Source organism: Pongo abelii, chromosome 9, assembly GCF_028885655.2.
Source record: "Pongo abelii isolate AG06213 chromosome 9, NHGRI_mPonAbe1-v2.0_pri, whole genome shotgun sequence".
Lineage (NCBI taxonomy): Eukaryota > Metazoa > Chordata > Mammalia > Primates > Hominidae > Pongo > Pongo abelii.
In genome coordinates this window covers 9,932,637-9,950,429 of record NC_071994.2, presented here as the reverse complement: position 1 = coordinate 9,950,429, position 17,793 = coordinate 9,932,637, and the positions used below count along the sequence as shown (strand labels likewise).

General features: G+C 56.6%; 1 protein-coding gene across 1 annotated transcript; it reads right to left on the bottom strand.

Annotated features, from left to right (window-relative positions):
- Positions 1-847: 847 nt before the first annotated feature.
- Positions 848-16,454, bottom strand: PYGM (glycogen phosphorylase, muscle associated). The gene is made up of 20 exons (XM_024255675.3): positions 14,192-16,454; positions 13,067-13,168; positions 12,903-12,981; positions 12,712-12,815; positions 12,244-12,375; positions 9,916-10,027; positions 9,742-9,824; positions 9,163-9,306; positions 8,723-8,815; positions 8,345-8,491; positions 7,984-8,147; positions 7,537-7,651; positions 6,850-6,951; positions 6,367-6,514; positions 6,039-6,097; positions 5,767-5,908; positions 4,813-5,020; positions 1,683-1,817; positions 1,381-1,447; positions 848-1,268 (listed from the first exon to the last, which is right to left on the bottom strand). Exons 1-20 carry the CDS (start codon positions 14,432-14,434, stop codon positions 1,119-1,121), a joined length of 2,529 nt encoding a protein of 842 aa, XP_024111443.2. The 5' UTR covers positions 14,435-16,454; the 3' UTR covers positions 848-1,118.
- Between the last annotated feature and the right edge of the window lie 1,339 nt (positions 16,455-17,793).

Below are 17,793 nucleotides of genomic sequence, written 5' to 3'. Positions count from 1 at the left end.
TCCCCACAGGGCCGAATGGAAAGGGGCAGACGCATGTGGCGGTGGGTTCTCCGCAGCTTGGAGACTGGAGGCCTGGATGCCTGGCCAACAGGGAGGAACTTGGGAGGAGCAGCCGCAGGCGGTTGGGGTCCCCACTAGCCGGGCCTAGGAAAGCGGGTAACGGTTTCCGGCCATTTGGCTTCAAACACACTCACTGTGAAACCACCGACCCCAAACCTCCCTTCCGAGGCGTGCCCCTCCCAGCCTGGGGGCGGGGGATCCAGGACCGCCCCCGCACCTCAGTCTTGGTAATGCAAGACTTAGAAACGGGACCTTTCTGTTCCTCAGTTTCCCCATAATGAGGGCCTAGCCTAGGCGGTCTGCGAGTGTTCCCTGCCGTAACACTCCTCCGACTTTGGATCCAGCGTAGCCACCTGCTAAGAGACCCTTAAACGCCGCAGTAGGGCGGGGCTAAGGGCGGAGCCAAGAAGGCGCCGAGCATCCTCTGCTTCCTCCCTCTCCTGGGTCCTGCCCTCGACAGCGTGGATCCTCCGTGGTCCGGGAGGCCTCAGCCCAAGTCCCGGCTCCCAGCCCCGGTGGGCCCCACCCAGGCAGACGCCCCGCCCCCGGCCAGCGAGGCTGGCCGCTGACCTAGTATGGACACGGCACTGGGAAGAGAGGCGTGGAGGGTGACGCCAGGAAAGGGGCTGGAGAGGCCTAGGCCCCGCCCCCACGGGTCGCTCCCTCCATCTCCCACCACCGCCCCCGCCGTGGGACGCACCTGCCGAGGCTGGAGGATAAGGGGGTGACGGCGCGGCTGCTGTTGAGCCCGCCAAGAGCTAAAAATATTTCCCAACAAAGAGAGGAGTAAGGAGGATCCCAAGGAGAATCGATTTATTGGGGAGTGGCTGCAGTTGGTCAGACCCCATAAATAGGAGGGGACCGGGAGCCCGAGGACGGAAGGGGGCCCGTGTCCTTAGTCACGCTGGACACTGGGACATTGAGAGTGGGGAAAATGAGGGTTCCAGGAGGGGGCTTAGAGATCTAACTCCAGTACCCCACCCTCTACATGAGGTGCTGGGGCTGGCCCAAGGGATTGTGACAGGCTCAAGGGCTGGTTTGGGGTCTGGTCTGGAGGCTCAGATGGCCTCATCCGGGGCTGGCAGGCGCTGGCTGGAAGGCTCCACACCCCAGATCTCCCGGGCATACTGGGCAATGGTGCGGTCACTGGAGAACTTGCCAGAGGTGGCTATGTTCCGGATCACCATCTGCGTCCACTCTCTTGGGTTCTGCAGGTCAAAGGGAAGCTCTGGTTCACTCTGCTGGCAGGATCTCCACCTTCTGCCTCATCCCAACCAGGGCCACCAAAGCCCTGCCAACCCCTGGCCCAGGACCCCTCACCTTGTACAAGGCGCTGACTTTCTCCTGGCATTTAATGTAGTCTTCATAATCTGCGAAGACTTTAAACCTGGAGGGGAAAGGATAGGCATGTGCTATTCCTTTAGGGGGCTAGGATAAGTTCTATGAGGTCAAGGGCCAAACTTGCCCTGTCCCAGTGGACAGCCGGGGACCTAGAGGGTCATGCTGCTTCCAAAGGCACCTGGCTCCAACTGCCAGGACCCCTGTCCGGCTTCCCCACCACACACCTGAGCCTCGATCTGCCCAGCAGCCCCCCTGAGTGATTCCTGGACCAACCAGCTCACCGGTCATGGTGCATGAGCATATTGACAATGTCCTTGAACAGGTCGGGCTGTTTGGGGGAGAAGAAGCCACTGCTCAGCTGCTCAATGACCTGCCGAAGCTCAGGAATGCGATCGTAGTACTCCTGGGCATTGTACCTGCCAGGATAGAGCTGCGGTCAGCTCCCTGGAAAGGGGTTTCTGGCTCCTCTTCCAGAGAAAAGCTGAGAAGTCCCATGCCCCAGGGTCAAAACCCGGGCCCAACCTGCTGTTCCCCAGGGCTGCCACATCCCCCCTGGAGGGCCTCCCTGCAACTCCCCTTCTCTGCTCAGCTTTTCATCCCTCCTTTGTGAATGAGGAAACTGAGGCCCGGAGGATACAGAAAGCTAAGTGTTAGAGCCAAGGCCCCCAAACAACCTCTTTTCCTCCCACACGCCACTGCTGTCTCTTAACCAGTTTGTTTGCTCCAAAATGGCTTTTCTCTTCCAGCAGCCCAAGTCCATATCCGGCCTTGCCCTCGGGCTGCAAGAGCAGCTAACAGGTACAACCCTTCAACTGGATTACAGTGGCTCATGCCTGTAATCCCAGCACTTTGGGAGGCCGAGGTGGGCGGATCATCTGAGGAGGTCAGGAGTTCAAGACCAGCCCGGCCAACATGGTGAAACCCAGTCTCTACAAAAATACAAAAAGTAGCTGGGCGTGGTGTCATGTGCCTGTAATCCCAGCTCCTCGGGAGGCTGAGGTGGAACAATCACTTGAACCCGGGAGGCAGAGGTTGCAGTGAACCGAGATCATGCCATTGCACTCCAGCCTGGGCGACAGAGCAAGACTCCGTCTAAAAAAAAAAAAAAAAGATAACCCTTCAGCTGACCCTCAGCGCCCCCACTGTGGCTCAAAGCGCTCCACAGGCCAGTCTCAAACCCTAACCCTTCCAACCAGAAACCGGCACTCCCCACAAAGTCTCTAATCCCTGTCCCCTCGTGCGACTCTCCCTGCATTATGGTGTCAGCCCCCACAGTGGTCCCCCACCTGCCCCCTCCAGCACTGTCTCCATTCTGCAGCCAGAGGGTTCTTCCAGGCCTAGTTCTGAGCATGCGGGACCGTGCTCACAACTTCTCACAGCTCCCTCCTGCCCGTGGGACAGCCAGCTTTCTAGTGAAGCCTCACAGGAGACACTCCTTTCAGTGTTTAATGCCAACTCCGGGAAGCTGTTGTGGGAGTGTAAACTGGGAGAAACTTTCTGGAAAGCAGTTTGGCAATCTGCATCAAGAGCCTTAAGAGCTCATACTTTTTAACTCAGAAATATCACCCTTCCGATAATGATCTTAAGGAAATCATCAGATGTGGACGTAGACATTAAAAGGTTGCTCGTCACAGTAATATTTAACAAACCGGAAATCAACCTTAGTGTCCAGCCATATGGAATTGATTAAATAAGTTGTGACATGCTCAAGGATGGAATGTTATACAAACATTTAAAATATTTTTGAAGACTAATAACATGGAAAATCTCTCTCCAATGTTAAGATATCAGGATTCAAGCAGGGCGCGGTGGCTCATGCCTATAAACCCAGCACTTTGGGAGGCCGAGGCAGGTGGATTACTTGAGGTCAGGAGTTCGAGACCAGCCTGGCCAACATGGTGAAACCCCATCTCTACAAAAATACAAAAATTACCTGGGCACGATGGTGGGTGCCTGTAATCCCAGCTACTCGGGAGGCTGAGGTGAGAGAATCACTTGAACCTGGGAGGCGGAGGTTGCAGTGAGCCAAAATCATGCCATTGCACTCCAGCCTGGGTGACAGAGTGACTCTGTCTCAAAAAAATAAAAATAAATAGGCCAGGCACAGTGGCTCACCCCTGTTAGCCCAGCACTTGGGAGGCCGAGGAGGGTGGATCACCTGAGGTCAGGAGATACAGACCATCCTGGCCAAAATGATGAAACCCCGTCTCTACTAAAAATACAAAAATTAGCTGGGTGTGGTGGTGCGCACCTATAATCCCAGCTACTCAGGAGGCTGAGGCAGGAGAATCACTTGCACCCAGGCGGTGGAGGTTGCAGTGAGCCAAGATCACGCCATTGCACTCCATCCTGGGCAACAACAGCAAAACTCCATCTCAAAAAAGATAAATAGGCCAGACACGGTGGCTCACGCCTGTAATTCCAGCACTTTGGGAGGCCAAGGCAGGCAGATCACGAGGTCAGGAGATCGAGACAAGACCATCCTGGCTAACACGGTGAAACCCTGTCTCTACTAAAAATACAAAAAATTAGCCGGGCGTGGCAGCAGGTGCCTGTAGTCCCAGCTACTCAGGAGGCTGAGGCAGGAGAATGGCATGAACCCAGGAGGCGGAGCTTGCAGTGAGCCGAGATCGTGCCACTGCACTCCAGCCTGGGTGACGGAGCGAGACTCCGTCCAAATAAATAAATAAATAAATAAAAATAAAATAAAATAAAATTTTTTAATGTAATGCCAGGATAATGTCTCCTCTGAAGAACTGTTTCTGACCATAGGCCCCTTGTAACTACTGTGCCCATATTTCCCTTTTGCCCATGGCCTCCAGGGAGCAAGGATTTTTTTTTTTTTTTTTTTTTTTTTGAGACAGAGTCTTGCTCTGTCACCCAGGCTGGAGCGCAGTGGCCCGATCTTGGCTCACTGCAAGCTCCGCCTCCCAGATTCACACCATTCTCCTGCCTCAGCTGGGACTACAGGCACCTGCCAACATGCCCGGCTAATTTTTTGTATTTTCAGTAGAGATGGGGTTTCACCGTGTTAACCAGGATGGTCTCGATCTCTTGACCTCGTGATCCACCTGCCTTGGCCTCCCAAAGTGCTGGGATTACAGGCGTGAGCCACCGCACCCGGCCTGGAGCAAGGATTTTTTTTACTTCCATTTCCCAAACAATATTATCTCTTAGGGTTGATAGAATATTCTCTTCCTTTTCCTTCAGTTCTGTATTACTTCTTTCTTCTCCAATTTCATTAACCTTATTTGCTGTAAGCGCTCTCTAAAGTTTCCCAGAATCCTGCTGGCCATGACCAAGACCTTGCTGGGCCTGGACCAGTCTTTCCAGACATGCCTCTTGCTCCCAGCACCACCCTCCAGCAGCCACACCTGGGTGTCTTTTGCCCACGAACCCTGACCCCCATACCCTCTTTGGTCAAGCTTATCCACATCCTCCACCCGCATGCCAAAGATGAAGAAGTTTTCCTCTCCCGCCTCTTCTGCCATCTCCACATTGGCTCCATCCATGGTGCCAATGGTCAGAGCCCCGTTGAGCATGAACTTCATGTTGCCGGTGCCTGAGGCTTCAGTGCCTGCAGTGGAGATCTGCTCAGAGAGGTCTGCAGCTGGGATCACTGTGGGGTGGCAGCAGAGGGACAAGTCAACTCAGGGAAGACCCTCACACCAGCTGGGGACTCTCAGATTAGGCTGGCCCCAGGCATAGCTGGACTCGGAGTCGCCCCACCCCAAACTCCCAGTCTTCACCAGCCAAGCCTTCCTCTCACACCGCACCCCCACTGCCCTCTACCTCTTGTTGATTCTTGACCATCTAGGTCCAACCTGGATTTCCCCACCTCTGTTGCAGATTTGAAAGTAATTTCACCCTGTACTGCCTGAAATTCCACCATTAGAGGGCATCCTCATGGGGTTTTTGCTTTGTTTTGTTTCGTCTTGTTTTGTTGTTTGAGACGGAGTTTTGCTTTTGTTGCCCAGGCTGGAGTGCAGTGGCATGATCTCGGCTCACTGCAACCTCCGCCTCCCAGGTTCAAGTGATTCTCCTGCTTCAGCCTCCCAAGTAGCTGGGATTATAGGCGCCTGCCACCACGCCTGGCTAATTTTTGTATTTTTAGTAGAGACGGGGTTTCACCATGTTGGCCAGGCTGGTCTCAAACTCCTGACCTCAGGTGATCCACCCACCTTGGCCTCCCAAAGTGCTGGGATTACAGGCATGGGCCACTGTGCCCGGCCTCCTCATGGTTTAAGCATTGCCCTCTCCAGATTCTTCTTTCAAGTACAAGTATCCCAGGAAGAGATGACTGATACCTCTTCCTGAGACTGAACTAGTCAGAGCCTCCCTAGGGTCCCTGTTGGCAGCACCCACCTTTCTCGGCCAGTGAGACTCGGTAGTTCTCCAGGAAGATGACACGGAGGCGGTCACCCACTGCCGGGTCATGGTTGACCACATCCCCGATGGCTGTGACGAGTTTGATGATCATCTTGGCCATGTGGTACCCAGGTGCAGCCTGAGGGGACAAAGTCTGGGGTCAACTCTACTGCCTGGCCGCCCACCCCCCATCCTGCAACTCAGCTGGGCTGACCTCAACCTGGATATATCAAAGGACGGGAGCCCAGGGCTGGAGCCTGGCTTCTCACCTTCCCTCCAATCATCACAGTCCGAGGCACAAAAAACTTATTGGGCTCCCTCTTGATGCCTGTGGAGAAATGAGAGGGATCCAGTGGGCCTACTTTTCCCTCTGGGTAGTAGCTCCTGACAGAGGCTGGGCTGGGAAGACAGTAGGCCTGACTCGGACAATCACTTGCTATGCTCTCTCAGCCTCAGTTTGCCCATCTGTGAAATGGGGATAATTCCATGTCCCGAGAGTAGTCCCAAGGCCAAAGGAGATTTTGGTTGGGCAGTATGTACTATGCCGCAGGAACACGGGGGAGCACTGAGAGACAGGGTAGAGTGGCTGCCACTCACGGTTGTACAGGGTGATGACATGGAGGCAGTTGAGGAGCTGTCGTTTATATTCGTGAATCCGCTTCACCTGAATGTCGAAGAGTGAGTTGGGGTTGATGTGGACTTTGTATTCCCTCTCTAGGTAGGCAGCAAACTTCAACTTGTTTTCCTGGAGGCACAGATGGGGAAGGGCTTACCAACAGGCCACAGCCTCAGGAAATCCTACAGTCCACACTCCATTCACTCAGCCCCAGGAGGATGGCTACCAGGAGGCTCACTGGCTACTTCTGTCCACTACCGCACCAGGGCAGAGATTGCTAATCAATATCAGCACTGTTCACGTGAGGTCAGATGATGCCTTCCCACCAGAGACTCCAGGCAACTTCCACCAATGGCCTGGGCTGGCAGGAGAGATGAGCACTATTTGCCATGCCTGACCCAGACATCTGGCCCCTCCAGCGCTCTCCACACAGCACAGCTGTCCCACATTGCAACTCTCCCCACCTGCTTCACTTTGGCCACATCCCGAATGAAAGCTTCATCATCCACAAAGGAGAGCAGTTTGCGCAGCTGGTCCAGGTTGGAGATGAAGTCCTCCCCGATGCGCTGTGGGAAGACGGCTCTCAACCAAGCCCATCCCCCTGTCCTCCCTCCTCCCAACACAGAAGGGGCCCTTTCCAGGTCAGCCAAGCCCCCTCCACCCAGCAGGCTGCTCTGGGGGCCCTCCCAGCCCCTCCTCCTCCAGCCGCCCAGATGGGGCACGGGGCATCCATGCACCTTCCTCCCCTCCCGTCCTTGAGCTCTGATGGCTGACCCCACCTGACCCCAGCAGGCCTTCCTGGCTTCCTGGCCTTTTCCTAACGCCAGCATGACCTTGTGCCTTCCCTACCAGATATCTGCCCCCTTCCAGGCTCACTTCAGATGTGACCCATGGATGACTCCCTCCATTAGACTGTGACCTCTGCTGCGTTCACCTCCATAGCCAGGGCCTCCATTAGCACACAGAGCACCCTCATGCAAATAAGATGGTGTCCCTCCTCCAGGCGGATGCGAGGCTTGGGGAACACAGTGCAGGAGGGATTTCAGCCTTCGGCTGGGAGCCCTAATGCAGTGAACCACCTACACGACCATACCCAGCTGATCCCTGCAGGGACCCATGTTGACTCTACTGGCCCTACGGTGGCATCTCACCTCAGCAATGACCTCTGCCAGCCCGGGGTTACACAGAACCAGCCAGCGCCGAGGGGTGATGCCATTGGTCTTATTCTGGAACTTATGAGGCTCCAGCTCATAGAAGTCTTTGAAGCTGCAGGATGAGGTTGGACAAGGGTCACCACTCACCCCTGTACAATGAAGGCCTCTGCCCTGGGGCCCCTACCCTGGTGTCTTGCTGAAAGGGGCCTGGGGCAGGGAATGCAGACCTGGGGAAGGTTGGGGGTGCTGTGTGTAAGAGGGGGTCATCTCAGGACAGGGCAGCACTGGAAGGGGCTGCCGTGCTTGTAAGAATGACGCCACCTGTGAAAGGTGCCAGGGCCCAGAGACCAGAGAGTGATCGGTGAAGGGCGGGGCTTCTGTGTGACAGAGGCGTGGAGTTGGGTGGGGCCTAGAGAGGGGCGGGGTCTGGAAAGCGGGGCTCACATGGTCTTCTTGAGGATCTCAGAGTGGATGCGCGCCACGCCATTGACGGCGTGCGAACCCGCGATGCACAGGTGTGCCATGTTGATGCGCTTCACCGCCCCCTCCTCCACCAGCGACATGCGCCGCAGCCGGTCTACGTCCCCTGGGAATGCGGCTGCCACCCGCTGTGCCCAGAGAGCCCAGAGCTAGGACCAGACCCAGGAACCCCCATCCCCAGTCCCCAGCCCCACACCCCCAGAGCTCTGCCCAGAGCCCCCACTGCCCCAGAGTCTCAGGGCCCTGGCTGGACGCCCTGACTCCCAGGCCCAGACTGGGTGTCCCCCCCTCACCCCCACACCATCCACCAAGCCTCCCGACTCACGTTGAGGAAGCGCTGGTTGATCTCGTAGATGATCTGGAGGTGCCGCGGCAGCAGCGTCTCCAAGAGGTGCACCGGCCAGCGCTCCAGGGCCTCAGGCAGCACCGTGTGGTTGGTGTAGGCACAGGTCCTCACTGTCACATCCCACGCCTGGCACATGGGGTGGGAAGTCAGGATGCCGACCTCAGCCCAGTGGGTCTCCTCACACACTATGCAGCCCAGCGGGCCCCCCGCCCAACTGCAGTGCCAGGTTCCAGGACGGTCCCTCTGGCCTCAGGATCCAACCCCTTCACTCCACTCATATCCTCCCACGTTCCCAAACTGGGAAGGGAACCCTGAAGCGGAGAGCATCAGATGGGGCAGAGGGGCCCTGAAGCCCACCTTGTCCCAGTCCATCCGCTCCAGGTCCACCAGGATCCTCATCAGCTCGGGGATGGCCAAGGAGGGGTGGGTGTCATTGAGCTGGATGGCCACCTGGGGTAGAGGGAGGAGTCAGTCTGGGCTCCAAACCACATTCCATGCTGTGGTCACTGTCCTATGCCATTTGGAGGCCCCCAGAGAGCCCAGCACGGTTCTGTGACGGGGCTGTGGGCAGAGGCAGGCAGGTGCTCATGGGCGTGGGAGGAATGCGGGGAGTGGGGCGGGAGGAGGAGGGAAGCCCAGGTTATGAGCCTGTGTATTGTGGATCCTGAGCAACTGACCCTCCCACACTCCCAGCCTCCACTCCCTTATCTATTACATGGGGCAGGCAGGCCAAGGCTGGAGGGAGAGGCCTGGTGCACGCTGTCTGGTCACAGAGTCGCCCTCCACGCGCATGGTACCTTATCTGGGAAGGCATCAAAGTTCGTGCGCACGGGATCACGGCAGCCGAACTTGGAGGACTTGAAGCGACGGATGATGTCCTGGAGGGTGGCAGCCACCACGAAATACTCCTGCTTCAGCCGCAGCTCCTTCCCCTCGAAGAACTGGGGACAGCATGAGGCAGCGTGAGTCAGGGCGGTGGGGGCGTGGCCTAAAGCTGCGGTGGGTGTGGCCAGGAGGGACTCCCACCCATACCGGGACCCCTGAGCCCTGAGCCGGCCCCCTCTCTGGGACCCAGGGGCCTTTCCTCCACCAAGAACTAGTGGCGAGAGACAGTGTCAGGAAGAGTGGCACAAGAACCGAGTGTGTTGTGGGTGTCGCCAGGAACAGCCCCTCCAAAGTGCCCTTCGCTAACCCACTTTCCTCAGGACTCAGGTGTCCTTGCACTCAAAAGACTTGAGGTGGGGGCACAGAATGCACAAAGCCAGCAATATGCCCTGGGTGTGACTAGGGCACCAGCAAGTGTCCTTCCCCAGCTCTCCCTGACCCCTGCTGCCAAGGACTCAGGCTTCCAGCCCCCAGCCCAGGGGGTGACGCACATTATCATTGGGGTACAGGACACGAGAGATGTTCTCCGCCAGGTTTCGGTCCAACACAGCCTGGATGTAGCCACCGACGTTGACTGAGGGACGAAAGTGGGGACAGGGTAAGGCCTGCGCTGGGCGTGGCCAGCGGGCAAGCTGGGGTTGCTGGCTACCAGCGGATGAACTCACAGTCCTTGAGGTTGAAGTCATTGGGAGCCTTGGCAGACCAGAGGCGCATGGTGTTGACGACGTTGTTGCGATAGCCAGGCACGGGCGTATCGTAGGGCATGGCCAGTACCACCTGCGGGGGGCAATCCTGTCAGGAGCTGGCCAGCCCTGGCAATTGCCTCCTTCCCCTCAGGGCTGGGACTCAAGGCTTTATCCCTGCACTCTGCAGACCCAGGCTCTTGTCCTGACACTAGCATTGATGAGCTGGGTAACCATGAGCAAACCCCATAGTCTCTCTGGACTGCATCTAGAGCAAAGACACCCTCAACACCTCCCTGACACCCATAAGCCCTGCCTGGGCAGACGGTGGTGAGGAGAATGGAAGGAGGCAGGTGATAAGCCCAGAACCCAGGAGGGGCTCTGTTGGCGACCACTCTGCAGCAATGGGGGCTGGGCTGGCCAGCCTGCCCTGAGCAAAAGCTAGAGGGCACTGTGGACTCATGAGAGGGCTGCGGGCACCCAGGGCCAGGCTGAACGGGTCACAGAGGTCAAGTCCATCCAAAGGTCTCATGTCTGGTTGACCACAGGGCTAATTCACAGTGACTAATTCTGCCCCACCTTCCATAACTAGCAAACATCAATAATTGTCTGCTACCACGGTGCCAGGGGTATATTCACTCCTCCAAGCGAGCCCTTTTAAGGGGCATCGCCCTCCCTCCCCACATTCAGTCAGCCTGATTGGAGCAGGGTGGGAGCTGACACACAGAGAGGGAAGGGACCCATCCCTGAGCACACAGCCAGGCTGGCAGCACCAGAGGGAGCCAGGCCTCCTGCCTTCCAGCCACAGCCACTTGTGCCAGTTGCCACGTGCACCTGGCATGGACTGCCAGCAGCCCCCACTGCATCTTAACCTGGAGGACAGCAAACAAATGCTCAGTTCTGAAAGCCTAGTGCTTTATCTGCAGCCCATCTGGGGGCTGATGACCTGAAGCTTCAGCAGGAAGATTGCCTGAACTGGGATTTGTTTTTTGTTTGTTTGTTTTTGAGATGGAGCCTTACTCTGTTGCCCAGGCTGGAGTGCAGTGGCACTATCTTGGCTCACTGCAACCTCCACCTCCCAGATTCAAGCGATTCTCTTGCTTCAGCCTCCTGAGTGGCTGGGATTACAGGTGCGTGCCACCATGCCCGGCTAATGTTTTTGTGTTTTTAGTAGAGACTGGGTTTCACCATATTGGTCAGGCTGGTCTTGAACTCCTGACCTCAGGTGATCCCCCTGCCTTGGCCTCCCAAAGTGCTGAGATTATAGGCGTGAGCCACCACGCCCGGCTAAACTGGGATTTGCACACCTGGTTTGGTTTTAAGGTTTTCAGTTTTTGGTCTTTTTGATTTTTGAAACAGAGTCACTGTCACACAGACTGGCTGGAGTGCAGCTGTACAATCATAGCTCACTGCAGCCTTGAAATCCTGGACTCAAATGATCCTTCCACTGAAGCCTCAGAGTAGCTGGGACTGCAGGCATGCACCAGCACCCTGGCTAATTTTTTAATTTTTTTTTTTGAGACGAGGTCTGGCTCTGTCACCCAGGCTCCTGGGCTCAAGCAATTCTCCCACTTCGGCCACCCGAGTAGCTGGGACTACAGGCGCACACTATCACGCCTGGCTAATTTTTGTATTTTTTGTAGACGGGGTTTCGCCCTCTTGTCCAGGCTGGTCTCGAACTCCTGAGCTCAAGCAATCTGCCCACCTTGGCCTCCCAAAGTGCTGGGATTACAGGTATGACCCACTGCCCCAGTCTATTTTTTTATTTTTTGTAGAGACAGGGTCTCTTTATGTTGCCCAGGCTGGTCTTGAAATCCTGAACTCAAGCCATACTATCACCTCAGCCTTCTAAAGTGCTGGGATTATGGGCATGAGCCACTGTGTCTAGATTTGGTTTGGTTTTAGGATCCCTCTAACTTGCTGTGTGATGAGTGAATTCCTTTCGGAAGGCCCCAGTTTTCTCCTGTCCCCCTTTCCAGGCTGCTGCTGTGGAGATGTTCAGGGCAGACTCAAGTCGCCAAGATGGTCCTTTGATAAATCTCATGGTGTGGAGTGGAGCCAGGTCATGGGAGACACTGGGGGAGCAGGGTAGCCTCTCTCCCCTTCAAGATTCTGCACTTAGGCTGGCTCCCCTGTGTCCCTGTCTCCAGTGTCTCCTGGCTTCAGCTGTGTGACTTTGAGTAAGTCTCTTAACCTCTCTGAGCCTCAGCATCCTCTGTTGTGAAATACACTGGGTCCTGCTTCCTCTCTGGGCTTCCTTCTCTTCCCTCCCCTTCTCTGGGCTCCCCCGACCCCCAGCTTCATCCTCACCTGTGTGTCCACCCACTTGGCACCCTGGCTGGTGTGCTCCACATGGCCGTAGAAGTGCACAGGTAGTGTGAACTCAGGCCGGGCCTTCTCCCAGGGGTTGCCGTAGCGAAGCCAGTCATCAGCCTCCTCCATCTGCACCCAAGGCAGGTCAGGGAGAAAGGCCAGCAGTATCAGTGCAGGCACTCACAGTGCACGGTGGGGCAGGGCGGGGGCTGTGGGCTGGCGTACCCTACACCAAGTATAAGTTAGGAGCTCTGAGGTGGGCCCCTGGTCTGCTGGGCTATCGAGTGGGACATGGACCACCTGTTTCAGGGGCACCAGCTGGCTTTGGGTCGGGGGGTGGGGAGCAGCAAGGATGCTTTCCACAGAGCTTGGGGGACTGTTTCGGACCTTTCCAGAGATGATAAACAAGTGGGGGTCTTCCCCATCCTGACTAGACCCCACAAGGTTAGAGCCAAGGCTGCTCACCTGCCAGCCCCCAGAGATCTTCTGGTTAAAAATCCCAAACTCATAGCGAATCCCGTAGCCGTAGGCGGCCAGGCCCAATGTTGCCATGGAGTCGAGAAAGCAGGCTGAGGGTGTGCAGGGAGGTGGGTGTCAGGGACCCAGCACGGAGGACCCCATCGGCCCACTCCACCCTCACGGCCCTGTCTGCTTACCTGCCAGCCGGCCCAGGCCCCCGTTGCCCAGCCCCGCATCCTCCTCAATTTCCTCTAGCTCCTCCATATCCAGGCCCAGCTGGAGGGTAAGGGTGACGCGGTCAGTGCCAAGTGTCAGCAGCGGAATCTCCCAGTCCCCACGGCTTGCCCCACCCCACACACACCTGGTAGGTGGCCTCGTCACAGGCATTCTCTAAGGCCAGGTTCACCATGGTGTTCTGTAGCGTCCGTCCCATATAGAACTCTAACGACAGGTAGTAGATCCTCTGCCCAGAGAGACGGACGGGCAGGGAATGGGGTCAGGGCCATACACCAACACTCAGCCAGGCCCAGCCATGCCTGGACCTCTGGCTCGCCTGCCCTGCTCAGCAGTCCTATCCCTGTCCCCAATTTGTTTCTCCCTGTCTCAGGCTTTGGGGCCCAGCGGGTAAGGTTCTGGTCCCAGCATTCCTCTGACTTTGGACAAATCACTCTCTTTGGCTTCAGTCTCCTCATCTGGGAAAAGGCGCTGGCCATACCCACTTCAAGGACTGAGGTACTCGGGAGAGTGGGCACCCCTTCCCCGTGCACACACGCCCCGCACAGCCCAGCAGGGCGCCAGGACATGCGGAAGCGCCTCCAAGAGCTCCCCAGGAGGGCAAGGCCAAGGCCCAGAGAAAAAAGTCATTTGCTCAAGGTCACACAGTGGCTAGAGACTGGGCTAGAGACTGTCACCTCCCATCCTTGCACTGTCCAGTTCCCCTTGGCCCTAAAGCCTCAATCCCAAGGAGACCCAGAGGCACCAGAAACTAGGATGCTGCCAGTGCCTGGTCTCCCGGTTTCCTGGGTCCCCTCCCGGGCCCTGTCTGCCCACCCCTCCCCCACTCCCCACCAAGGCGTGTCAGGTTGCTGACATTTACCAGTGACCCCACTGGACACTTGATCTCTGCCGCCCCAGCTGCCCCAGCCCCGCCTGCTGCACAGGCACACCGCGCATACATGCAGCAACTGACGTGTCCTTCCACCTGGGCCCAGCCAGGCCACAGGCGCCGTCCTGCCCACCAGCACCCCCTCCAACCTTCTCCGAGTGGGCACTGACCCTTTGCAGCCAGCCCACCTGCTCTGAGCTCCCTGACCCCCACTCCAGCCCCAGGTTTTCTCCCTCACATTGTCCCAGCACCCCTTGTGCCTGGCACCCCTGGATTCTCCAACCCCAAGAACCTAGAGTGACGAGGGGCAGCCACTTAAGATCGCCAGCTCCCCAGCAGCGCTTCCAGCCCATACCCCCACCCCAGGTTCCCCAGCAGCACCTTGGGGTCCTTCTCATAGTAGTGCTGTTGCGTGCGGATCCAGCGCCCCACGAGGTGGTCGCGCACGGTATGGGCCAGCGCAAAGTAGTAGTCTCGTGGGGTGGCCACATTGCGGTCCTTTACGAGTGTGAAATGCAGGTGCCGGTTGAAGTTCTTTTTCAGCTCAGTCACGTTCTCCACGCCGGCCAGGCCACGCACACTGATTTGCTTTCTTTTCTCTTGGTCTGACAGGGGCCGGGACATGGCTGCAGGAGGGCAGGCTGGACTGGACTGACGGTGGAGGGGACAGCGGCCTCAGCACTGCCTCCAGTCAAGGAGTGGAGCTCCCCAGCTTCAAGGGGATTTAAAGCCTGGCTCTGGGCAGCACGCCCCGCCTCCCCTGCAATGGGAGGGTCTTGGCCTGGCAGCTCAGGGAGCTATTTTGAGGGCAAGGGGAGGAGAGGAGAGGGGAGGGAGAGGTGAGCTCAACTTGGGCCGCCAAGACTGGCCTGGCTTGTTCACAGGCCTGTGCTGACCCACTTCCTCCAGGCCTTACACATGGTCTTCTCTCCCTCGTCCTTGCCTTTTGGAGGGTTGGATACAAGAAGGAGCAGGCAGAGTGCTGGACTGGGGAGCTGTCTGTCGGTGGCTGAACCAGAATGGGAGGCCATGTGTTGTGGCAAAAGGAACCAGGACTCCCTGCAGGCTGTGGTGCAGGAGCCAAGTCAGTGTCCCCAGACGGAAGAGGTGCAACTAGCAGAGGCCACTGGATGTCTTTGAGAAAGGGGCCCACGACCCTACATTGCAGGAGTGGTGAGGGAGGTTGTGTGAGGCAGGGCCACAGCCCTCACTCCACCCCCACCGAAGCTGAGCAGCTCTGGGCTCCCCCTGTTGCTGTCCCTCAAGGAGCCCTGAAGTGACCTTTTGGAGAGGGATGGTCAGGTTACTGGCCAGCATTGGCGGGAGGCCGCTAGCCTGCAGCACGGGGCCCTGGGAACTGTAGTCCTATAGGCCCTCGGGGGTGGGAGAAACTGAGGCATTCCCCACCCCGTCATCATACTGATTTAAGGACAGTAAGTTCTCCCTGTGATTCCACTGCTTAGGAAGTGATTAGAGGCCTTCTCTCACTTCTTCCTGCCACCTGGGGCCACACTTTGAGCAGGGATTTTGTAAACCAGCTCTGTGACCTGGCCTATAAAATGGGTGCCTAATCTGTACCTCGGAGACCTCACCCCATTTGTGTGCATAGCCCCACAGCTTTGAGCCCTTCCCTGGAGGCTTTGGCTATCCTCCCATTAATTGCTGTGTCCTGGCCGCAGCACTGACTTGCTGTGTGACCTCAAGCTGGTTGCTTTACCTTTCTGAGCTTTGGATTCCTTCATCAAATTTAGACTCTCCAATAAGAAAAAAAAATCCCTGCCTCTCAGCTGCTGCCTCCTCATCTTGTGAGGGCAGGCTTTGGATCCTGCTGTTCTTTAAGAGAAAGGAACCAGGACCTTGTGCTAGTTCAAAGGCTGTTTGGGCCTCCCGGGTGGTGGGCCGGTGGAGGCGAAGAGCTGGGTGTTCTGTTCTGAAGGCCAAGGAAGCAGGTCAAAAGCCTGGACAGCTGCAGGATACTATTGAGAGCCTGGTTCGGAGAAAGCCAAGCTGTTTCTGAGAACTTTCGGTTTTTTTTTTGAGATGGAGTTTTGTTCTTGTCGCCCAGGCTAGAGTGCAATAGCATGATCTCAGCTCACTGCAACCTCCGCCTCCTGGGCTCAAGCAATTCTTCCTCAGCCTCCTGAGTAGCTGGGATTACAGGCACCCACCACCATGCCCAGCTAAGTTTTGTATTTTTAGTAGAGACGGGGTTTCACCATGTTGGACCAGGCTGGTCTGGAACTCCTGACCTCAGGTGATCTGCCCACCTTGGCCTCCCAAAGTGCTGGGATTACAGGCGTGAGCCACAGCGCCCGGCCTCCGATCTCTTGCTGAGCCATGGCAGACCCAGCCCTAGAATCACCGGCTTAGTATGTGGGCCAAACTGCAAGTCCTACAGAGGTCTCCAGGCTCCCAAGCCCTGCTCTACCCCTGCCCCCAAAAGGCACGGGCACACTGTCTTCTGTAGTGCCTGCCACATTTCCAAGTAGAGAAAAAAGATCGGGAAAAAAACACCAAAATACACCTCCACAGACACGGGGATGCAAACAACTTTTCCTTACATTTTTCTGTAATTTCCAATTTCTCTTAAGAAATGTTTCATAAACCATTAAAAAACAATGCTGGCTGGGCGCGGTGGCTCACGCCTGTAATCCCAGCACTTTGAGAGGCCGAGGCGGGTGGATCACCTGAGGTCAGGAGTTCGAGACCAGCCTGACCAACATGGCGAAACCCCGTCTCTACTAAAAATACAAATATTAGCCAAGCATGGTGGCACATGCCTGTAATTCCAGCTACTTGGGAGGCTGAGGCAGGAGAATCACTTGAGCCCGGGAGGCAGAGGTTGCAGTGAGCCGAGATCACGCCACTACACACCAGCCTGGGCAACACAGCCAGACTCTGTCTCAAAAACAAACAAAAAAACAATGCTGGCAGCTGTCTGGTCTCTTCGCCTTTCACAGCTTGCACCCCAGCCTCAGCTCCTGGGCCTCATCCCCATCCTCCACTAAGCACAGCTTGGACTTCAGCTTGGCCTGGCATCCAGGGTTCTTCACAGCCCGCACTTGTCCCTTGGAGGGTTGCTGTGAGTAGAGCTGAGACTTCTTGGCAGTCCACTGCCAGGCAGGCAGTAGCTTGTTAACCATGCCATCACCTCACAGCCCAATCGTGGCAGCCTGCTTTGGCCACACACACCTTCTTTGCATTGACCCCTATTTCCTGCAAGACTTTACTTTCCTGCCGCTGAAGGCCGGATTCCAATAGACCATCCACATCTCATAGGCAGGGCAGGCCAAGTTCATTCCATCCTTTCCCAGCTACTCTCCCCTCCTGCACCCAGCGCGCTTGCTCTCAGGAACATTTTTACTGGGAAATTTTTAACTTTCTCCAACTCCCTTTTCTGTGGCTTCTTTCAATCTTTGTCATGCCGTCACTCCCCACTGTTTCCAGGCTTTGTCCAGGGGTGACACGGCATGCCCCAGCCCAGCATGATCACATCTGGGCAGCACCATCTCATCTGTTTCCCTGCTTCCTCCGCCCCTCCTTAGTGTTGTGTGTGCAGGTTTAATGAGTCCTGAAGCACTTTTACAACCTGAACTCACTCAAGGTTGTTTATGTCTAAGTTTCTAACTAGAAACCCGGCCTCCTTCCTTGGACCAATCCTGGGTTTCTCCAGAGCCCTTGGCTGAACCTCAGTAACAGAGCCCTGAGGCTGACCTTTCCCCACTGGCATTCCTCTTGCCAGGCCTTGAGGGACAGGGGCAGTGCTGCTACAGCAGCAGAAATGAATGCGGTGAGGGGCGGTGGGGCAAGCACAGCCCTGTCACAATGTGATGGAGTAAAGGGCTTGCTTTCCCACCCCAGGTGTCTTAAGACAGGTGGGCAGGCCTTTCTCTCTCCGATTCTGCCACAGAGGCAAGTGCTTGCCACGGTTCAGAGGGCCAAGCCTTCCTGCTGTCTCTTCCATTTCAGGGCCTCTAGCACCT